Source organism: Mycetomoellerius zeteki, unplaced genomic scaffold (assembly GCF_001594055.1).
Source record: "Mycetomoellerius zeteki isolate Tzet28-1 unplaced genomic scaffold, Tzet1.0 scaffold735, whole genome shotgun sequence".
Lineage (NCBI taxonomy): Eukaryota > Metazoa > Arthropoda > Insecta > Hymenoptera > Formicidae > Mycetomoellerius > Mycetomoellerius zeteki.
Genome location: NW_017257759.1, coordinates 158,565 through 184,047, shown reverse-complemented (window position 1 = coordinate 184,047; position 25,483 = coordinate 158,565). Strand labels below are relative to the sequence as shown.

At 33.2% G+C, this 25,483-nt stretch overlaps 1 protein-coding gene across 4 annotated transcripts in view; it reads right to left on the bottom strand.

Moving 5' to 3' along the window:
* The window catches only part of LOC108729464 (hrp65 protein), a 21,634-nt gene extending 4,296 nt beyond the window's left edge, over positions 1-17,338 (bottom strand). The window contains exons 1-12 of one of the 4 annotated variants that reach the window (XR_001936929.1): positions 16,967-17,338; positions 14,334-14,573; positions 14,034-14,252; positions 13,512-13,813; positions 12,966-13,273; positions 12,201-12,391; positions 11,965-12,088; positions 11,676-11,695; positions 3,272-3,324; positions 2,850-2,922; positions 2,572-2,639; positions 2,193-2,258 (exon numbers count right to left, since the gene is read on the bottom strand). Coding sequence is in view for 2 of the 4 variants with exons in the window: in XM_018458595.1 (XP_018314097.1) it covers positions 7,743-7,955; positions 11,676-11,695; positions 11,965-12,088; positions 12,201-12,391; positions 12,966-13,273; positions 13,512-13,813; positions 14,034-14,252; positions 14,334-14,573; positions 16,967-17,209 (1,860 nt within the window). In the remaining 2 variants the exon portion in view is untranslated. Of the gene's footprint in view, positions 1-2,192; positions 2,259-2,571; positions 2,640-2,849; positions 2,923-3,271; positions 3,325-7,627; positions 7,956-11,675; positions 11,696-11,964; positions 12,089-12,200; positions 12,392-12,965; positions 13,274-13,511; positions 13,814-14,033; positions 14,253-14,333; positions 14,574-16,966 lie in introns of those variants that run through there. The other 3 variants (XR_001936930.1, XM_018458595.1, XM_018458596.1) reach the window with 3 other exon arrangements.
* Positions 17,339-25,483: the final 8,145 nt, after the last annotated feature.

Below are 25,483 nucleotides of genomic sequence, written 5' to 3'. Positions count from 1 at the left end.
GATGCAGGCCGGCCTTCGGGGTGGCATTCGGTGGCTCGCCAGCGGTTCCTCACGATCTCCTGCGCACTATGTTGCCGTAGATGATCCACTTTTCGTTGCCAGTCACTATTCGTTTGAGAAACGGATCGCTTTCGTGCCGCTTCAGAAGTGAATTGCAGATGGATATGTGGTTGGTCAGGTTCTCCTCGGTCAGCTTGTGCGGCACCCAAACGTCGAGGCGGGACACGTAGCCAAGTTGTTGCAAATGCCTTTGTATGGTTCCATAACCTATTTTAAGTGTCTCCGCAATCTCTCGCACCTTTAGCGTCCGATCTTGCTCAATCAATCAGTGCCTTGATATCATTCGAATCAATCTCGGTGGGCCGACCGCTGCGGGGTCCATCTTCAAGACTCGTATCTCCGGAACGAAATTTGGCAAACCATTTCTGAGCGGCACGTTCTGTTAAGGCATCGTCCCCGTATACGCCGCATATCTTTCGGTGCCTCCGCAGCTCGCTTGCCTTTCTTGAAGTAATAAAGCAAAACGTGCCGAAAATGCACCTTATTCTCCGACATGTTCACAGGCCTGTAGCACAAACAACTAATGCCAATGAAACCAAATTTGACAGATGAAAAGAGCGGACTGTCATCTTTCCAAAACATATTTGGATTGCCCGATTAGGCAACCAGAACCGGAGATATTCGGAAAAAATTTGCACTACTAACAAAAACCGAACGAATATACGAGGTGTGATCAAAAAGTAAGGTGACTTTTCATTTTTATAAAAAAATATTCATTTATTCATCCAAAATTATGTTATCCCCTTCAAAATAATCCCCCTCTGATACAATGCACTTGTGCCAGCGCTTTTTCCAGTCGTCAAAACACTTCTGAAATGCACTTTTGGGTATTGCCTTGAGCTCCTCCAGCGATGCAGCCTTAATCTCCTCAATCGTCGCAAATCTTCGTCCTTTCATGGGCCTTTTCAATTTTGGGAAGAGGAAAAAGTCACAGGGGGCCAAGTCTGGTGAATACGGTGGCTGAGGCATGATGATAGTATTGTTTTTGGCCAAAAAACTACTCACTAGTAACGACGTGTGCGCAGGTGCATTATCATGGTGCAGAATCCATGAATTTTCTTTCCACACTTCCGGACGTTTTTTTCTTATTGATTCACGCAAACGCCGCATAACCTCAAGGTAATACTCCTTGTTTACCGTACGACCTTGTGGTAGGAATTCTTGATGCACAACGCCATGGTAATCAAAAAAAACTGTGAGCAAAACCTTCACATTCGAACGAACTTGGCGTGCCTTTTTCGGTCTTGGCTCTCCTGGGCTCTTCCACTGGGATGATTGAGCTTTGGTTTCGACGTCATAACCATATACCCATGTTTCGTCACCAGTTATAACCCTTTTGAGCAGATCAGGATCATCATTGACGTCGTTCAACATGTCTTGGGCGATGTTCATGCGACACTGCTTCTGATCCAAATTAAGCAGTTTTGGAACGAATTTCGCTGACACACGTGTCATACCCAAAACATCCGTTAAAATTGATTGGCATGAGCCAAACGATATGTTAAGATCATCAACTATTTCTCTAATCGTGATTCGACGATTTTTCAACACAATTTCTTTCACTTCCTGAACATTTTCGTCGGTTTTTGACGTGCTGGGGCGTCCAGAGCGAGGTTCATCGTTAACATTTTCTCGGCCCTCTTGGAATAACTTATACCATTTATAAACCATTTTTTTTGCTCAAAGTTGACTCACCGTACGCCACTGTCAACATTTCAAGAGTTTTTGAACACTTAATACCATTTTTTACACAAAAATTAATACAAACTCTCTGCTCCATTATTTTCAAAAGCAAAAAATCGCCGAGCACGCAAACACGAGTCTAACCTTTATGCCTCTCACATAAAAACAAAACATGCTATATAGTCAAAACTGTGAACATATGATCGTGACGAGTGTACCAACACAACAAAAAAAAATTTTTTAAATTAGAGTGTACAGAGCGCGCGAAATTCAAAAAGTCACCTTACTTTTTGATCACACCTCGTATGGATCCACCCAATAGATTTTTTACATCAGGCTTCAGCCCCAAAAGAATATCATCATTGCAGTCTTGATAATACTTATTTCATCAGCGCAGATATATTTTTAGTATGCTGATTTAATTAAAAAATTTCAAATAATATTCTCACCTTTAAAATATAATTGATGCTCTATTTATCAGATCGATTTGCGCTACTTCTTCATTATGGATTTTCCTTTAACACAAAAATTCAAAAGTACTCTTAAGAGCGCGACTTTCAATCCTCTATACAAAATATTGTTAAAAACAAGTACAATTAATTAACTAAACAAAATATAATTCAAGACTTGCTTCAGTTAAAAATAAAGTACACGTTGGAGTTAAATTTTTTACATCAGGCTTCAGCCCCGAAAGAATATCATCATTGCAGTCTTGATAATATGTACTTATTTCATCAGCGCAGATATATTTGTAACATTATTTTTTTAGTATGCTAACGTGCGTTCTTTAAACGCATTTAATTAAAAAATTTCAAATAATATTCTCACCTTTAAAATATAATTGATGCATTCTATATATCAGACCAATTTGTGTTAGTTTTTCATTACGGACTTTCCTTTAACACAGAAACAAAAAAATTCAGAGTTAATAATATATGTGTAATGATATATCATACAAATTAAATTTTGACTACTTATTCAGTACACGTTAGGATAATTAAAATCATTAGAATCATTTATAAAACTATATCATCACAATTAAATCAATAAGAATTAACAAGGATATAATTGTAAACGCAAAAAGAGAAATTGAAGATTATAGAAACCTTAGATATACAAAGTTGTTAGTTGGTGTCATCAATGACGTCAAAAGCCTCAGAATGGTGTCAAGGTATCAAACTATAAAAATATGCAAAAAAATTATAAAATGCACATACAAAAATATTCATAAGTATCAATAAAATTTTCCAGCTATGATTAATTTAGTTTTCTTTCACAAAATATCTTCAAAATAAAAAACGATTCACATCGTTTTATAAATAAAAAAATTTGACAATACACAACGAAAATTAAAACAAACTTAAGAATTGCAAAATAAAAAATGTAACCACAAACAACTTTTAATACATCAATTAGATTATTAGATTGTCAACATGCTTTTCTATATATTTAGACTCAGACTGATATATTTAAAGTTATTAAAGTTAAGTATAAGAATTAGTTTATCTATGATTGATGAAAAATATACCTATATTCTGTGAGCATTTTTCTTGATGATCAACCTGGTGGTACAGCACTTATCTGAAAACATATAACATATCGTAAAAATATATGTTTATTAAAAATATTATCTTCAAACGATTCCAATTTTTAAAAATTGGATATCCTCGTATAAAATTAATTTCAATCTATAAATATGAAGTATGCATTATTTGATAAGTACAGCTGTTAAATGTTATATTATGTTTTACAAAAAGAATTTGATTGAAGTATATTAATTTAATTTTACGTTATATACAACAGCGACGTATAATTAAAAATATATGATGTAAATTTTTTACACTACATAAATGTTTTAAAAAAGTTATAAATGCACGCACGCGCACGCACGCACGCACACACAGGCACATATATATGATTTCCAAAGTCTCATCTTGATCCAGAAAATTAAGAAATCTAATGAGAAACCTAATAAAATTATTTCAAATGATAAATCATAAAATATATACAATATATTCAAATATAACAAATTGAAACTACATGAACATTTATAAATATATATATATATATATATTATGCTGTTATCATAAATTATATTGTCAATTAGAAAAAATTAAAAAAATTCATTATATTTGAAATAAATCACATATATTTAACGAATCAAATTTCTAATTTGTGCTCCAAGATAATTATAAATTATGTGAGCCGAAGCAATTTCTAATTTGTAATAATTTAATTTGAGGAATTTTTAATTTCTAATATTGTCATATAACAGCAATAATTATAAAAGTACGTAAAAATCTCAGAAAGATATTCAAGATATAACAAAAATTTCGTATTTTTTATGACAATTTCTTTTTTAATAATAATACATTACTTTCATTAGCCCTTGTTTATTGCATTGTTGACAATTTCGAGTTACTTAATATTTATTTATTTTAAAGATATGATTTTAAAAAACTATGATGTATTAAAAACATGTACGTTTTTTGAAATCTCAGAACTTTCTTAGGTTTCTACGTACATTTTATTATCATAATATTCTTAAAGCTGCATCGTATTTTAATTAGTAACATAATAGCCTTACACTAAAAAATCTTTCCTTCCTATCATTCACTTATACATTTAATACCTATTTTTCATTTCACGAAAATATTTTTCGATCGTCGCTATTTTATTTATATACTAAAACCGTTTATTCATATAAAAGATTCAACGTGAGTATTCCTTGCCACTCAAAGTGGTACAAAGTAAGAATTTGTTATACTTATTACTTAAATAATTATCTGTCATCACAGCCTAGATTTCAATAGATAAACCAAGACAACCCTTTCATAAAATATCCAGATATTGTGGTTGTCATAGGTGAAAAGAAGTGTTTTCTAGGCTGATAAGTGCTTAATTCATCATATAATTATTTAGAACAGGACGTTTAATGTTTTTTTCTTAAGTGAGTAGGAGATGAATTATTACAAATTGTAAAGTCATCTATTTAAACATTAGTTGTACATTATAATAAATTCCAATCAATATTAATGTCAGCAAACGTTACAAAGTAATTCTGCTTTTTTCTCTCTCCAGAACATTCTGAAAGAGAGAATCCTAACAAAAATAATAATTTAAAAAATAATTAATAGAACTTTTATTAAGTCGATAAATGATCACTTTGTAATTTTTGCTTAATGTTTAACGTCCCACCCGAAGATTAAAGTAAGATTACGCATAATACTTTTACAAATTCTACTCACCTTAGGTTAACAGGTAGTTCATTGATTAGCAGTTTCGAGTAAGTAAGCCTATCTTGTGATTGTAGTCTCCTCTCCATTAAAAGACTCTTGATTAATTATATTCAGTTTCTAAATAAATATTATTAAGTACTGGAACGTGGAAGATTCTTGAAGATGGAAAAGGCTTTTTTTTATTATCCATAATGATTCTTAAAGAATCAAATAGACAAAAAATTGCCAATATTACAAATAATTATTTAAAATACAGGATCTTTGAATCACGGACATAATATTGCAATCTTTACATTATGAAGAACGTAAGTTTTTCTCTTCCTTCACATCTATTATATAAAAAATAGAAACTTCAGATATGATTATAATAATTGGGTAAGTACATAAATTCAGATTTTCACACATTAAAAAAATTTGAAGCTCTGTTCTAGATATAGTATCTATTAGGAAATTTGTACATTAAAAAGTTTCAGTCACATGGTTTCAATCACATGAAGTATTTTACCGATATTTTCTACAGAACGTTTTAATTTGTATTTACTTTCATAAAGAATTTATTTGTCTTGTCTATTAATATAACTATTATAAACTAATAATTTTTCCCAGTTGTGAAGTACAATAATAAACATTATAGACTTTTTTAAAGAGGAATAAATCATATAATTCATCCGAAGATATTTAAAGAAACTTTTTTTGAGAATATTAATATATCAAACCTTTCCTATGTATAGAGGATATAGAAAATCGTTGAACTGAAAGCAAAATTAAGATCATCAAATTTTGTGTAATATTTCAAGTAGTAAAAACCGTAATCTGTAAATTCATAGGTCATAAATATATAATTTATACACCAATAACTGCGGACTCACGATAGTTATTTGTATTAGATTTATATTTTTGGAGAATAAATCAACAAATATTTTATTTTATTTCACAGGAAATGAATTATATATGTAATTCATAGAAGACAAAGTAATATTGATTAATATTAGAAATTAAGTTGGTATATATAAGTTGGTAATTAAATACCTTTATTTTTTTACGCTGCTATAAATTAAGATTCTTTACAAAGTATTGAATATATCATAGTTAAGTAGTACTGTGGTATATTGTATATATCATGTATAATAACTTATATACTAAGCTAATTACTGAAAATATTCAGAATTGTGATTATATCATAATTCTGTAATATATATAATTATACTCGTCATACCTACTATAACATATTAATTTTTTAAATAACCCAAATATTGGTAATCTTGATTAAATTGAAAATAAAATTTCAGTCGTGACATTTTTTTTGTCGCTTATACATTGATATTAGTTTTATAATTCAGGTAAAGAGTATAAGATAATAAGCAGGGAAAATATATTTTAGTTAATAAAAAAAATAAAATATAGCCTTTCAATGATAAATAATGGATAGTAAGGTTTTTATCAAAAGAATTTGAATAATACAAATTTAGAATAAATGATTTAATAAAGCAATAATAATCAGGCAAAAATATATTATGGAACAAAAAAAAATATGCCGTTATATCTCTTTATGTTATTTACATTTCCCAAGATCTTTAAATAAATTGTAACTTCAAATCTTACTTCATAGTAAATGTATGCATCTCATATTTGTGATACAAATGTAATATGAAAATCTAAATTACTGATAATTTTATCTAATACTTATGAACATGGCCATACTCTTCGTCCAAATGTATATATTGTAGATATAGAATACACATATTAACCCTTAAAAATCCCTCTCGGTGTGGCATATCTAATTTTCTTTTTTCAATGCTTTTTTCATTGCTTATAACTTTTATTAATAAAGATACATACATTTATTTGGTATCGTTTTGTTCCTTAAAGTCTGACGTTTCGATTAAAAAAAAATTTTTAATATGTACGTTCATTTTTATGAAAGTTATAAGCAATCCAATTGGGTTGAGTACATACTTAAGTGTCGTTTCCGTAGCATAGCGTTTAAGGATTAATTATAAAGTAAGCCTCGAATTTATAATTTTTAAACCATGATTCGTGCCGAAAGTAAAACTGCGGAATAAATTGTGTCCAATCAAATATCGGGTGTGCTAAATATTCCTTTTCAATTAATGATATTTTTCATGAATCTAAACATAGAAACAGCAATTTAAAGCAGATTTCTAAGATACACACTACACTAATGAGGATCATTTCTTTAATAACATCAATATCATTATTGATATTCTCAATCGGAATACATGTTCGAGAAGAAATGTCATCTGGAGGACACAGAATCCGTCAATGTATCAAAACATTATGTTTAAACTTTAAGCCCAAATTCTCATGCATCGTCTACTCGCAAGTCGAATCTCAATTAGCATGTTAATGCCATCGATGTCTAACATCATACTTGAATATCCAACATCATATTCTCTCAACACTACTCCTTCCCCATTTCCTCGTTAACGGCTATAAGCATAGTAGAAGAATACATATGAAACAACGCGCATAAAGGCAATTCAGAGCAATTAGCCAGCAAATCAAAGTCTGTCCTAGATTCAATTCTGTCCAATCTAATTTTGCCCTATTGCTTTTGCATTCTTAGGACAAATTCTGATTGGCTATAACCAAATCGGCTACTGCGTATCCCTCAAGTTATTTCACCTGTCTTCTTCTACCATGGCCTATAAGGGTAAAATGATATAAAAGTGAGGAATGAACGAAGGACATAGCACGATTATGTTAAATCAAGAAAGTAGGACTTTGTATTGTGCATATTTAATATCGTCGACGTTTGGTGGGATAATCATCCGGGCGATTTCGGTCATTTCCTTGCCAACGTCCACTACCTCCGCTACCTCCACGACCACCACCCATATTTCCCATGTCAACCCTCATATCCATTAAATCCATTATTTGCCCACGATCATCATTATAACCCCCTCGACTACCGCGATCCATATTGTATGCGTCCATAAATGACTTTGGGTCCTATAGAAACGCATAGAGAATGCGAATCGTATAGGGAAGCCGAGAGTTTGTTGTTAATCATTGATGAGAATGTCGTTCACATCAGAGGAACGCACGATACGCGTGTGCGCGTGAATTGCGGATGTATCATAAGTACATTCCGTACGATTCAGGGCGACCATCCATGTTTGACAGCAGCACAGGTCATCGTCAATTTTCGTCAAATCACATAGAAAAGAAAGGGGAAAACACAATGTTAGATTGCTGTTTGTGTATCAATAGTAGTGCAAACTGCACATTAAATACTGCTCTTATTAATATATCCCTTTTATAGCGGATATGTTCTGTGACAATAATCAGACCAAGAGAATGCCCAATGTAGACAGACAATATTTTTGTTATATATGAGTGGGCAAATATAGCTGTGTTCCAAAATTGATTAGTACTGAAAATCTATAATGTAATCTATCGATTTTCAGCGCTGGCAGTAAATTTGGAACACAGCCCAGATCAGTGTGTTGTTTACGCGAAATTTTATAATTGTATCGCACGCATATTATTACTTCCCTTAATCATTCTTCAACTCAAAAATAAAAGCTTGGATATTGCATTTCAAACATTAAATATAATCGCGGAGTATTATACTCCGTATCATGAAATTGAACTCCAAATTAGAGTTGAAGTACAATTAAGATAAATTCATATAGGGATTGTTGCTATTTTGACATATAATGGAACCAATGTATACATTATATGAAGAGCAGAATTCCAAAATGCATTTTGTCTAAAATTTCATTTTTTTAAATTAGAGATGGCGTAGTGTTCAGTGTTGAAAGACTCATATTATAAGCTACTCTGATATATTCAGAAAGCATTTCTTCATTGTTAATTTATATGCTGAAAAAACGTAAACATTTCGAAGTGCATTATGTTTTTTTAACTAGAAGCAAACAAAATGCATTTGTTGTAACATTTTTAGCAATCGTTTAGCAATTTTATTTAATATTTCACATCCTACTGATTGGCATATTGTTATTTTCTGTAAAGTGCATAATTTTCTTGTGGGCAGAGGCTCTTTCTTTTTCGTTTTCTGAAAATTATAAATTTTGGACAAAACGCATTTTGAAAGTCTGCTCCTCATATATAAACGTACATATATATATATATGTGTATATATATATATATATTGGATATATTATGTGAAAGTAAGAATGAAAAATTCATTTTATTTTGTATATCACACAATGAATAAACGGGAATTGTCGATATTTCAATTTGCATGTAGATGTAATCTATTACAAACACGTACGGCTATATATTCTATATAATGTGTTGACCTAAATAGAATTTTTTCTAAATTTCCCAACCCCAATAGTGTGTTTAATTAGTCATACAATTATACATTCGGTAGAAATTACGAGTGCGAGTCTACTTCGTGAATAACCAGAGTGATAAGATCCTAGTATAGATACACATAAAATAAATACTTCCGAATAAAAATGGTTAAACCATTTTATCGTATAGCAAATCAGTTTTGCACATTAGAAAGAAAACGTCGAAGATAATTACCATTGCTTAATAGTAAAGAACTGATATTAAACTTTCATACAATTTTGAAACATCGAGCACAAACGTAAGCAGCAAAGAGGCGTGATCAAGGTCTCAAAGCAAGCTCTATAGTGCTCGTAATGTTTCAAAGATGTATCGTATTGCAAATCAGTGCTATGCATAAAACATTCCTATACAATGAGCATATATCAACATATGCATTAACAACATTAGCATTAGCAATCCACAACGTGCTTTCAAGTATCAAGAGATATAATTGTTCAAGTTTATTTTAATTGAATAAAAATAAAATTCAAATGTAACTAGAAATTCTGCAAAAATATATGCATGTCTTTGGAAATATTCTTTGGAAATATTTCTTTGGAAATATTCTTATAAGTAATAGTTTAATACTTTAATGTATAGTTATTTAGAAGAAAAGTCTAGTTGGGCACTTCTTGGTCAGTAGAATTACTATGGAACCATATCATTTTGTGAGACTTTGCTAGATTCTTTTTCATATTTTATTATAAAAAGCGCCATGATACCAAATTGAATACCGAATTGAATGCGTACGTATGTCAATGTTCCATAGTAATGAAATTGTTCTTAAGGCTACAATAGAATAATATGTCAGAGTCTCCTGTCTGCAATCACGTGGAGAGACCAATATGGCAGTTACATTTATAGACGTAAATAATTATTTTCGGAGGCATAAAAAGTTTAGACTTGTAATATATATTTAATAATAATTATATATATTACAATCCAAGAGCCAAGTGTGGCATGATCGTACAGTCAATTTCGAAAAATCAAGAATATCACATTATAACAAATTATTATCTGTTTATAATTTCTAATACGTATATATGTTACAATCGAAGTGTTAACTCAATAAATGCATGCACTTACTGTAGTCTGATGTAGTCAATGTATATATTTATTATACGTAAATGTACACATTGACTAATAAGTGTATATATTTACTAAAGTTAACACTTTGACTGTGACATGTATATATATAATTATAAATAATTACTAATATATATATATATATATAATTTAAGCGGTTTATAGCAAAACTTATTAAGTAAAATTTATTTGTTTATTAAAGTCAACTAACGATGATTATTATGGCCGATATCTCTGCAATGTTTGCAGCAGAAAGTAGAATGCTTGTTATGAAAATCACAGTTCATTAATTTGCTTCAACGCTGCGATAAAATTTCAATATTGCGCTATTCGCATGCTGGTTTATATACGTATAACACAGAAGTTGGAGGTTTTGAGCAAAACTTTCAGTATGAAGCCAATGGCTGCGATCAGCAGAGAAAACTGATCAGTAAGCACTCAGTGATTTCTTAAAATTATTGATTCCTACACTTAGATCCAACGAAGAACTAAAGGAAAGAATAAATCATATTTAAGAATCACTGAGCGTTCACTGATCAATTTTCTTTGCTGAACGTAGTTATTGGCATCGGTATTTCCGATGGAAGATTTCGCTTCATAAAGAGAACAGAGTAGATCATATAAATTCAAATATATCCGTGCATCAAGATTAGATGCAAAACAAAAGCATATCTCGTCAGTAGAAATATGCTTAAGAGTTACATAGTAGAAATAGCTATATAATCGTTTACAGATCTTTGCAAACGACAATGCTAGTTAATGGAGATCATTTAAAATTTGTAACTAAAATCAGTGTTAATATTGACACCCCATGCAATATTGAAGTGTCATTTTTCATTGTCTAAATTCTAAATATTATGCACATCATTGATTCCTCCACATGTTATAAATATCCGAAATAAATTTTTATTAATGTATATATATTTCATAACTGAGTTGAATTAAAAACAAAATACTGAATATAATCTTGGTTTTGCAGACATTAGAACTCTGCTGATATTGAAGAGCATGCTCAATTGGGAATAACATCAGAGTTTATCAACCCTCCTAATTTAATTTTATAGTGGTGTACACCATAAGAAATAATTGCATTTCGTCATACATGGCACGGTATTCCGTTCATTGTAATAAGGTTTGCGCACGAGGATATATTTCAAAATTGTATCGCCCAAGAAGAAAAAAGAAAACTTTCATAGAAAAGAAAGTCAAATGTTTTGAGAAAAAACTTAATGCTGTAATACATGTTATAGAAGAAAATAGTAAATGAAAGAGATACATTACCACTGGCATGCCGCTTCCACCTGTAAAAAAATAACAAAAATATCGTTAAAGTACAAAACGTAAATTATGACAATGCTAAAAAAATGAACAATGATAAAAATTGTTTTATAGTTCAATGCTCGGTAAGTTTAAAGCTTGTGCATAAAGCTACAATTATATTTAATATAGTTTAAAAGTTTTTAGTGCATATAGTTATAATAAGTATAATACACAAATTGCAGTTATATTGTGCTCTTTGTAATTCTATACATTTTTTTCTATCTAAATAAAATAAAAACTCATTACTTACCATCAGGTTGACCATATCCATCACGATCATTGCTACTGACAGAATCGTAACTTTTGCCGCCGCCGCCACCGCCGCCACCGCCACCACCACCACCACCTCCACCACCACTGCGAATTGCTTGTTCCTAGAATATGAAAAGATACGAGTATAAGTACACAATAACTGATATTGAATTTAAAAAATATATATATAACAATAAACATCTTAAAATTAAACACTTTTATTACTCAACGGACCTGCATAAACAAATTGTTTTCCTGTTGACGTCTATGCAATTCCTCTTCCTGTCTTCTGATACGTATCGCCATTTCTTCTTGTTGACGCCGTCTTAATTCCTCTTCGCGAGTCCTCTGCTCTTCTGCTTGTCGCTCTTTCATTTCCCATTCTCTCTTCTGCCTTTCGCGATCCGCCTCGCGCATGCGCAGTTCTATAATATAATAAGATATAATAATTTATTTCAACTTCATGTTTTCACTTTTTATATAAATATTTTTTTTATGCTAAATTTGTGTTTCACGTGTCAGCACACAGCGATTAATGGAAATAATCAACTATGTTTCCTAAGTGAAACTATATTTTTTCTACCCCTACAATTCTTATTAGGCACTTGTAGATTAGAATACATCAAACAAGCGTGGCGTCGGGGATTTGTTAAAAAATTTGTTGAAAACGACATATCCAATTTTTAAATATTACGATTATGTAACCGAATTACGACCCTTTTATCTTTATTTTGATGTTTTAACTGAAGATGACTTGAAGGTTGAAACGTTTGTATATTATATGTTTATATCGATTGGATCTTAAAAATAGATTAAGTATTAGCAATTAATATCTAGCTTTTACTCCGTAGCCTTTCTCCGTTGACAATTTTTACTTTTTTAAAAATTCTTGAGTTTAAATAATTAGATTATTTTTATTTTTATAATAATTTATATAAAAGAAAGAGAGAGAGAGAGAGAGACAAACAGTACTTTATATATTAATATTAGAATACACACGTTCTCTCAGAAGCTCCGTCTCGTGTTCATATCGAGCGAATTCCATTTGGGCTTCCAATTTTTCTTCTTCCATTGCCATTTCTCGTTTAAGTGCTTCTTCTTTCTGCTTGTATAATTCATGTAATTGCTTCCATCTCGTACCATATTCGTGTTCGAAACTACCTGATTGTGCAAAGCGTGGTCCGATTTCACGCGCTTTGAAGAACTCTGGATTTTTGCGTGGTAAACTCTTGTCAGGATAGCCATCCACATCATCTTGTTGTTCAAATGGTTCAACAACTACTGGTCGAAGGGAACTGAAATACAAACTTTTTGCAACTTGTATATGCTTTCACTTTTTATATAAATATTGTTTTTTATGATAAACTTGTGTTTCATGTGTCAGCACACAGCGATTAATGGAACTAATCAACTATGTTTCCTAAGTGAAACTATTTTTTTTCTACCCCTACAATTCTTTATTAGGCACTTGTAGATTAGAACACATCAAACAAGCGTGGCATCGGGGATTTGTTAAAAAATTTGTTAAAAATTGTGATAACTTACGCCGTAATGAAATAACAACCCTCTGTGCACTTTCTCAGGGCTAACTGAGCAGATGGTTTCCGGCAAAACTCAACTATTCCTTCACCAGTAGTTTTACCTCTGTCGTCAACTTTAACTATCGCACGTTCGATTTCGCCAAAGACACTGAAGGCTCTTTCAAGAAGTTCATTAGATGTCCAAGGCGTTAGATTCTTTACTTTGATAGTCGATGAATGAGGAGCAAAGCGTACCTTTAGCGCACGACCTTTGCGCATTGAACCATCTAGTTCGCGCTTAGCCGTATCAGCATTTGCTTTATAATCCTGGAACAGAAAATAAGAACAATCATTTTCTAATTTGAAGTTGCAAGTCAGAAAATAGCTTAGCAACAGCAATGTGTAATCATTTCAAAATAAACAGCCAGAAATTTTTATCATTTCATATCAAACGGTAATTAATATAATCATCTTAGTGTCACAAAGAAATGTTGATATAACAATATTGTTTGATTATTAAATAACTATATATAGTTCATATAATTACCAATCTGAGAAAAGCAAAACTTTTTTCTTTATTCACAAACAGCTCGGATATTTCTCCATATTTTTGGAACATGGTCTGTATTTCTTCCTCGGTCACATCGTTTGTCAAATTTCCAACGTACAAACGATTTCGGCCACTGAACTTCTTTTCCGTAGTGTCCTGTGGTGGAAGCTCATGAGTAGGTCCACTGACAGCCATGACACGTTCCATCAATCGATCCTAAAAATGATGTGAAGTTCAGTAGTAGTACTTCAATATCTACCATGAAAAAGACACAAGGAATATAAAATGTAAACTTACATCTTGTGATCTATTGGTTATGTTTCTGTCACCGCCGCCACGACCTCCTCTTCCACTTCCTCGCATTACACCGCCGCGACCCATACCCATGCCACCCATGCCGCCCATGCCGCCACCCATTCCGCCACCCATTCCGCCACCCATTCCACCACCCATCCCACCACCCATTCCGCCACCCATTCCGCCACCCATGCCTTCAGAATTATCCATGCCTCCATCCATGGAATCACTCATTTTCATCTGTAAAAAGATCATAACTGTTTCATATACAAGCCATTAAGGATGTATTACATGTATTTTTTAACAAAATTAGATAAATATTTCTATATTATATTAGAAAGTAATACAAGAAGTTTGGTAGCAATTTAGAATCTGGATAAAAATTATTTCAATAACCATATTTTTAAAAATAAAGACATATGAGAACATTTTCATTTAAACTATAATATTGTAGTGTTAAATATAATATTAACCTTGTTGAATTGTTTCATATGTACGATATATATCTAATACTCATTTTTATATAAATTTCCGATTTAACCCTTACTACACATGTTCAGTCATTCGTGTTCTGGATCAATTTTCATCATTTTTACAAGTATATAAAAATTATTAAACAATTTTTACGTATATTTTGACATTTTTAGAAAGTATTTGTACAGTTGTACATTCATAACAAATTGTAGATGAATTGTTATAATTAAATATAGTTAAAAAAGAGAAAAATGCTGTTTCATACAAAAATGTAAAATTCTGAAACAAAAATATTTAAAGCAAAAATACGGTTTAATATCTTAAAATTGACATTCCAAACATTAAAAAAAAATAGTTTAAATGTCGGCCGTCCAAAAAATTGAGTAACCTGAAAATGATGTTTTTTTAATATGCATAAGTGGCTATAAATTGAAGATATTGCATTTACATTTTAAACAATGCATTTTATTATTGCTATTGTGTTAAAAAAAAACTTATAACTTATTAGGAAAATATTCTTTATAATATTACAGACAACATAATATATAATATTACTGACAACTTTAGCACAAGGGTGTCAAAATTTGGGTTTATAAAGGGCTAATATGTTCTAGGATTAAATTCTTTTTTTAATAATTCGCGAAATATTCCTGCAATACAACCGAGAATTAGTTAAAAATAAAGAAAAAAAAAATTTTTTAGTTACAAAAATTGTACATTCTACACACTTTGGCTCATTTGTAACCCAGAGGTGAACTTTGGAATTATGTCAGTTAAAGGATATGCACGAATTGAGGAGGTCGGCAACACACAAAACTTGTTCTCCAGATGCCAAACTTTTTTTAGGAATAGAAAAGAGGCCGGTATTTGACCAAGCGCTCTTAGTATTTAAAAAAAAAAATATATAGGACACGAATGACCCAAAGGTGTGTATTAAGGGTTAAATCACTTTGTACAGACTACCTTTATATCCTCAAATACACTCTACTTTCTTACAATTTTGTACATTTTATGCTCTATAATGATTTTAAAATAAATTTAAGTCCTATTTTATAGCTCAGTCCTATTTTATATCACATATTTAATTCATTATTTAACTTAAATATGTAAATTAACATATTTGTCAAAACGCGCATTATTTTTGCTATAGAAAATATTTTTATAAATTTATTTACGTGCAACGCAGGAATTTAAGAATGCCTACCGCCATTTTATATGCAAAGGTGCCATCTTGTATTTACTCAACCGGCGTGGAAGTGAATTCACAGGTCTATTTTTTTTTATTCCTACACTAGAACTTTCTCGCTTTCGCCTGACATTAAACATATACCTATCTCACTTTAAGTTCCAGAAGTGTACACTAGTTCTGCCACAAAAAAACAAATCGTATGACTCATATCCTTTCGATTGCCCATTTTAACGCTAATGCGATATCGTAGACGACATAGGCACATACAAATACCGGTCACACCGGTTTACAATTTAATCTTGACGGTTACGTTCCTGTTAAAAAGGGAGCAATTTTCCTGAAAATTATGTTCAATTTGGAATTTAGACGCACACTATAACTAAGAATTTCGATTGATTTATTTTTTTATGCATTATGCAAAGTGGTCTGCCCTCAAGTTTCATTGTCTTTATTGTTCATTACATGCAGAAAATAAACTGAAATTTACAGCATGTTAGTATTCAATCGAACACAGCCAGAATGAAACTTACAATGCGTGAAACCTTAGTACCATCCTATGAAAAGCAAATGGGGAAAATGAATTTGGAACATGGTATTCTCTCGTCGTACCAGAAAACCGCCGCGAGGTTCCACTGAAAACGGAGTAATTCTCCCGAAAGCTATTTTAATCCCACGTGGGAAACGAATAGCGTAGGAAAAATTTTGAAGCGTGATCTTCTCATTACATCAAAAACGCGCCACGAGGTTCTATCTATACAATCGCCATGCGCATATGGCAACGCACCTGAAATTTCGCAATCCACGATCGAAAGATAGATCGAGGGATAGGGCAGATACGTGTGATCGAAAGTAAATTGCGCCGCGCCTTGCCAACGTAATGGCGCCGGTACGGCGTGGCGCGGCGTTGCTGGGTAAAAGGCGATGTCTCAGCTTGTAAAAAATTTCGCAAAATTGAGAAAAAAAAAATTACCCCATCATTCCTGCCGCCGCCGCCTCCACGACCACCCGAAAAACGAGTACCGCCTTTTCGGCCACCACGACCTCCACGGCCACCGCCACCTCCACCTCCGCCGCTGCCGCTTCCGCCCCCCCCGCCGCCGCCTCCTCCGCTGCCGCCACCGGCTTGGTTCCGATCACGCATATTTTCGCTGTTATTTTCAACTGGTGCGTTCCCTCCCTCAGACTTCACGTTTGGAGTCTCCGTTCCAGCCATCGAAGCGCCGTATCTGCGCCGTAAACGAAAGACCTCCTATGTCTCTCTCGATTGAAGCTGCTTCACTACACGTTCGCTCGAACCAACCGCACACTATGGCGTCCAACGACGAAAAGAGAGCCCGTTGCGAGGAGTCGTGGCAATTAAACATGGCAATTTCCTCATTCCCCTTCACCGGTTGCCGCGCAATGCATTGTGGGAGATGTAACGGCGAGATTGGTTGGACATCGACTGTGACGCGCGGCGATTGGTGGGACGATTGAACAGACCTGCCAACTTTTCCTACAGTATATGCTGACTAGGGGCTTTGTGCAGTGGTCGCGTTCAGAAACTCAACTGTTGCAGAGCGGATCCGTGAGTGCTCGCTGCTATTGGTGTATTCTTTTAGATCATCCAATAACAGCGAACGCTCACGGATTCGCTACGCAACAGTTGAGTCTGCTAAATCGATCAATTTCTGATTCTTATTCATTATTTCCCCATGCGATCACGTGATCATGGTATCGATCATGAAACTTTATCCCTAGGATAGAAAGTGAAAAGTGAAAATTTTTACCATTGAAGTTAATTTGGACAAATTTTTCACTTTTCACTTTTCACCCTAGGGAAAAAGTTTCATGATTGATACCCATGTTATATAACAAAAAAATGGAAGGTTATATATAGAGTGTTTGATAAGTAACGATAAATCTTTCGCACAGAAGTAGAATGGATTAAACTGAGAAGAAAAGTCCTCTACTATTTTGCAGTGTTTGTAATAGTTAACAAGATATTAATTGCTAAAAATTGCCGAAAATTGGTCTTTAATCATTTTTTACTCAAATATTATCAACTTTACAGAAAAACTGTAAAAGACAAAAATTGTTTTTCTTCTCATAAAGTTCTGAGAACTTTTTTAGAATTTTTTAATACCGTATTTTCTCATGTTGGTAAAAATAAGAAAATGCAGTACTAAAAAGTTGATAAAAAATTATGAAAAAATTTTTAGATTTCTATGAGAAGAAAATATAAATGATTTTTCTGTACTATTATTTTATTATTATATATAGTATAAAGAAAATATATAGGTACTTTATAAAAAAGATATTTAATTTTTATAAAGTACTTATATATTTTCTTTATACTAATTGATTCATCTCATTATTCTGTTCATAAAATATTGAAGTACAATTATAAACAAATTAATAATTTACAAAATATTTAACATTTTATGTCAATGTGTGCCGGAATAAAGTACAAAATTATTACCTGATCATTGGTTTTTTTAAATCTTTACGTTAATACTTTTATATGCAGAATAATTAGAGGAATCATATTATGTAAAAAAAATCATATAATTGCTTTTGAAAAAGTGAAGGTGACCTTTATATATCTTCTTGGTATTTCTATCTAAAAAAAATACAACATAAACACATTTTTTCGTATCTTACGTGTTTTTTAAGATATTTACATGAGGCAATTAAAGTGGGATACTCACAATCAGTGTAAGGCATTTAAATTGAAACACATATAACGGATTTGATTAGATGCATATTAAAATCGCTTTACACAAATTAACATAAAAATATATATTCAATATAAATATAAAAACGAATTAAACTATGAAACCTTAATGCATTTTATTGTGCTATTAAGTAAAATCTATATTTTATAGTTCGAATATTTGTACTTTACTTTTACACAGATTAAATCAGTGTACAATAACTTTAACATGCACTAGTGCATCCAACCGAATTCAATATTAAATATCTTGAAAAAAAAAGATTTTAGAAAACCAGGCGAAAGTTGTGTCGTATAAAGGGGGACAAATAATGATAAAACCAATTTTCACAAAAATCGATTTTTTCAAGATTACAAAGAAGTCATCACTATTTTTTATATGGAATTATATAATTCTTTTAATATAATAATATATACCTCTAATTGTTCTGTACCTATATAAAAATATTAAGATAAAAATATCGGCAAACCAAAAGTTCAAGATATTTTATTTGTACTTTATTTTGATGTGCACATTTTGATGTGAAATATAAAATATCTCGGTCGTAAACAGTATTAATTTTTTGATGATTACATACCTTAATACTTTTATGCATAGACTAATATGAAATGAATCGATTGGTATAAAGAAGACACGTAGTTGTTTTTTCAAAAAGGATATGTATACTGTATATTGCAAATTACAAAATTTCATTATAAGCGTGCGTTTTCTTTACACCAATTGATTTATCTCATTATTCTATGCATAAAGTATTCAGGTATAACAGTTATATATATGATTATCAAAAAATCAATACAGTTTAGGATATATTTTATATTTTATTCTGGCTCATTTTAACATAAAATATAAAATATCTTGTAAAACATTTATTTTTATCTCTCTCTCTCTCTCTCTCTCTCTCTCTCAAGTCGGTCCTTCATAACTAAAGATCGTAATCTCCATTTGATGTAACCATTTAAAAGCGTACGAATTGTCTCCATCGATTTCTGTCCGTGGCTATCTTCATCGTGATGGAAAAGTTATTTTTTTTTAGTTGATCTATCCATTTAGTTGGGGATAGGTCTCATGTTCTTTTTCCTTCGACATTGCCAATGATTATCAATTTTTCAAGACTGTCGTCTTCACGTCTGATTATGTGGTCGAAATGAGATAGTATGCGTTTGTGGCATACAGTGATATTCGATCTTTTATTCCAAGCTCTGAAAGGATGAATACGTCATTGGTACATCTGACGGTCCATGGAATCCGCAGCATTCGCTCAAACCACATTTCAAACGCGTCGATCCTTTCTCTCTCTTGCTCGGATGTCTCCACTTCGTAGAAAAATATAGAAAAGATCAAGGTTCGAACAAGGTATTTCTGTTCTGTCAAAGACTCCCTGATCTCTTCAGATGTTCGCAAGCCTATAGTCACCGATGTCTTTAGCCATTCTTCGCTTAATCTCAGGGATGCAGCTTCTATTATTACCCACTTCAGTAGATGAAATCGTCTACAATGTTTCTGCCTTGGATGGTGTAGGGATTCGAGAGTTTTCCTGCTCAATCCACGATTTTTTGGTAACTCTACTTCAATACTTTTGTATACAGATATATAGAATAATTAGAGAAACAAATTATATGTAATTCTATTTAAAGAGACAGCGATGATTTTTTTGTAATCTTGAAAAATTGATTTTTTCAAAAATTTACAAGAATTTCATTATCATTATTCTTTCTTGAGACGATACAACTTTCGTCTGAAACATTTTATTCTGAAATGGTTTCTTAAATGCATATTCAGGATGGGCTCTAAGTACGTTAAAAGATCTTAAAGGTGATTTTTCACACAAATTCAAGATGAAAACTTCATATGACCGAAACCGACTTAGTTTTAAAGATACATGATGTTCGGGATATTTTGATAAAATTTTATAGGTCTCTTTAATATTTTCGATAGAACCATTTCCGAAAAAAAAATTTGAATTTGTTAAATATATTGCAAAATTGTTTTATTTGATTAAAAGGCAATGATCTCCGAAATGACATATTTTATCGACGATATTAAAGAGGTCTTTTTTTTCTGTTGATTTATCCTATTTATTATCAAAAAATTTCAAACCTAAGAAAACTCAGTGGCATTTCAATTTTTTTCGTAAAAATAATTACTCGCTTATCCTTGGATACGTCCCTGATTAAATAAAGAAATAATATATAGTTTCAAAAGATGAGGCGTCATGTCTTTTAAAATATAAAGTTTCATCAAAATATATAACCCGAATGATTTTCGAATTTTTTTTTGACACCATATACTATCTTCAAAACTAAGTCTTTTCGTCGATATCGACATATGGTTATATGAAGTTTTCATCTCGAATTTGTGTATAGTGTGTGTGTGTGTGTATTTGAGGAGAAAGAATCATTCCTTAAAATCTTTTAGCGTACTTAGAACACATCCCTCCTATATGTACATATATTATTCATATTATTTTATTTTTTCATGCTGTGTATGTATACGTACTATATAAAAGGACAAAAATTAAATGTAATTAGATTATAAAAATAAAATTTACCTAATTAAGAAAATGTATTTTTCAAAATATAATATACACATTTTATAGAAAAAGATATCTTCACTTCCTAAAATATTACACTGAAAAAAATATTCTAAATTTTAATGAATATTTATTGAAATAATATTAACTAAATATTTACTCAGTATAAACATATTTATTTGATATAAAAATCGTTAATTTGTAATTTAAGTATTATTTTTTAATTGATAAATATTTCTTTATTGCAAGTCTATATAAAGCAAGTGTTTAGTTAGTACAATTTAAACAAATATTTATTAAAATTTAGTAAATTTTTTTAGCGTTTTATGGCACAGTCAAAGTGTTAAAAGTTTGTCAATAAATGCATATACTTACAAATCAATGTATATATTTACGTATAGTAAATATTATATACATTGACTACAGCAAACTGCAGTAAGTGTATTACGTACTTACTGAGTTAACACTTTGACTGTTACATATACCATTATAAAAATTATTGCTAATTATTTACTCAAAACCAATTCGGTATAACATATAGAAGAATAAAAAATTACCGCTCGTAATACCGTACTCTGCGGAAGATTATGTGTGTAAAAACTAATTTGCTGTAAACTTTGATAGCTTGAGAAGCTTGAGCTCAAGTTTATCACAACTTTAAGAACTTACGGCATATACATCAATCAACGTAGGACGTGAGTACCCAGCGTGAACTTCGATAAGTATGCTGACACGCGTTCCTCGGAGTCGTCGCTATCAGTCGATGATAGGTGTGACCTAATGTTTCCGACCCGTCACCTAAATCACCGGAGCTCGAGCCGCAGGTTCGGCCGTGAACGGAAGTGCGATCCGATCTCATAATCTGTGCAGAGAAGCACGTGCGGGCTAAGCGTTATAATAAATTCTCGGATGGTCGTCGGGTATTCGTATCGCGATTCAAGTGGCGAATTAGGGTCGTAGCATGAACTATCTAGGACGATCGGTAATAATGCCGCGCTCGTCAGCTGATCGTTAGGGCCGGCATGCTCTTGCGAGGATCGTATTGTTGCCGTGACATACACGTAACAATTAGGACGACTCTCTGGAGAGAAGTAGATCGTTCGTCCCAGCCTCATTTACCGCTGATTTTGGAAACTATCAGTATATAACATCATATAGTGCGCAATAAAATCTACTTTGCAGCAAAAGTAGACTCTGCACGTAGGAGTTTACTTTCAGGAGGCCCGTAAATAAAAGTGGAGACAGATGAGATCGATAGACCACCAACAATAAGACTGTGTAATGGTTCTTTTCCAAGCAGAACAACAAGTCACAATAACGTAAAAATAATGTTAAAAGAATCGTGACTGATCGAAAAGTAACTTTTAATAATCATTTTGGAATTATTTGGACGCCATTTTGATGCCATGATAATTTTTGGCTCCTCTTGTGTTTCTATTTTAATTTTAAATTATATGATTGATGGAAGCGAGTGTTTTAATTCATCCCAACGACTCACAAAATCCTTCAAGAACTGATTTTATCACGCTGAATTGTCTTTCTTGTTAAATTAAAAATATTTAAAAAATTTATTATAACTTCGACAGTTTTCGTGTCATGGGTTACCTCTTAATTTATGCAAATTTGATCGTCAACCATATTAAACTTCCGTCCGTCAAACGATTTTTAAAGAGCCTTAAAACATCTATCCACACGCTGTGATGCGAAATAGTTAAGACTCCACGATTAAAAAAATGGCTTCGTTATTGAACGTAATTAAAAGATGATTATATATAGAACACTAAAAGAGGGAAAAGGCAGAATGCGCGTTAAAGTTTTGCTTGCGCGCAACATATACATAGTGTCCCAGATCTATCGGGTAATATTTTGAAGACTTCCCATTTGTTTGAAGGAAACCTCTTTTTAAAATAATTATCAAAATATCGCTCTTTTGAAAATGAGTTACAAGCGATTGAGAATAAACTCACTTTTTATGAATTAAACATAAATAAAATTTAATCCGCTTAATTTAATTTGGAAAATATTTCCTAATTCAATGTTTTAAGCTTTTAATTCTGAATCAACTTTTAACATTTTAAATTCAGTTATATTTTCCTACTTTTTCTCTTTGAAATATTTAAATATTTTCAGAGTTTTATGTAAAGTTGTAATGTTTTTTTCTCAAATTTATCCCTAAGACTCGACGTTCTAAACGAATACAACGATAATATACACAATCAGGTAGCTTCTCTTGCATTTTCCTCTCCTGTAAACGCAATAAATGTATTTTCTGATAAAAATGCAGGAGCCGTTCTCGCGAAATTATATCTCGTCTCAAGAAATTGACATCAGTGTGTCAATGAGTTTCGATCGCTGCTAAAACATCACACGGTGGCTTCGGGACATCCCGTAGAAGAAGCAAGGCGGGACAGGCAGAAGCGTAAACAAGGAGAATGCATCGCGGGGGTGGCACGACGGGGTACGAGGGCGAGGGGTTGTACCCATCGCTCATGCGCGCCTGGAACCCCGCCCTGTCGCTTCGGACCACGGCCTGTCCTGTCGAGGACTCCTCGCCGAGGTGGTCGAATAGTCACGCTTTAACCCGCGATCCGCGAGGCGGACGGCACTCGCCAGGAACGCCGCTGGTGCTCGTACGCGTGAGGAGGAGGAGGAGGAGGCCCCGCGAACATCTGTCCTGGTCTCTCGGTCCGTCGCGCCTTCATCGCGACACCGTTCTCCTTCTAAGATCGTAGGATCAACAAGATCATCGTGATCCAATCGTGGCGACCGGTGTATGTGTGCGTGTGTATGTGTGTGTGTTCCATGTATTCAGGAAGGATCGACAGCGGCGGATCGATTATTGGTACCACGACGGGGAGTCGCGCGTGCGACGGGAATTTCGGGATCGCGGCACAACCGGTGTCGATGCCAAGAATTCGGCAACTAGTTGCGGATGTGAGCTGGTGTTAAGGAAGACCCGTTTAGTGTTACCGCGAATGATCCTTCGGCGCAGGAGCCAGGTGGGACGACAGGTAGATCGCGTCAAGACGCTATCAGGATTCACCGGCGGAGGCTCGCACGGATTTTGAATCTCCAAGAGTGCGCCAAGTATTTTATTCTTCCGGTAGAGACATCAGGCACCTCGGTGGATCGATCTGAAGCGCGTGGCAAATCGTCAAGTGTCTCGACCGCTGTTGATTGCGAGTGCCTGACGATAGTAATAGCGCAATACGGCCAACATCTCGGATGAAAAGCGCCTTCTTTAGCGAAGAAAATGTTGACAATTGTGGCTTCCTTTAGCATAATTTACGGTCAGTCTTAAAGCTGGTGAATCACCAGGTAGAGAATAGAAACAATCGTCACGTCGATCTGCTTGTCATATAAGTTTAACATACGCGATATCGAATTCCTTTGACTCGATATCCGTCGTTCAAATATCACAACGTGCGCCTTACAGATATATAAAAAAAAAATAAACGAAAACGAACGACAGGCCTAACTTGGGATCAACAGATTAACAATTTCGAAAATAGCACGCGACTTTTCTAACGCGTGTGAGGATCACCAGCCTTCTCGACGATTTTTCATATATGTGCGCGGGGCTGCTACGCGCGCGCATTATCGAAATGCACGATTTCCTGCAAAACGGCAGCGGCTGAAAGGTCGTGATCGATCGACTCAATTTGATAACCCAAAAGAACCTTAAAGTGTGCAAGGTCGTTATGTATAGTGATAAAGCAGGGACTTTCCACGGCTGAAAAGTCAAGGGGAGGTGCCATAGTATCGTGGCCTATCTACACACGATGCCGAGATTTACAAGTACTCACTCGAGTAACTTGAGAAGATGCTGACGCGCCGGTAATCAAATTCATTCGAATCCTGTTCGCGTAATGCCGAGCCAAGGCCATCGCGGGAAAGCGTGCTTGGAACTTTGCGAAGCGCGCAGCATCGATTGCAAGATCTTCACGATGCTTCTCGAGATTTCGAAAGGAGATCCGCGACGGTAGAGCGTAAATCAGTGAAACAATAACACGGGATCCGTCGATTGAGAGTAAGAATAACGCAAATTGCACCTTCGGCGCAAATTATATCCTAATTTTTTGTATCGAGCAACTCATATCGTTCGATGAAATCTCCATCGGTCTACATAGTTACCTGACGATTATACATCGAATTTCGAAACGCAAACGAGTTAGGAAACGGCCTTGCTCAATGCTTCCTAGCGAAAGACGGAATCGCAATCAAGTTCACTTGATCCCTGGTA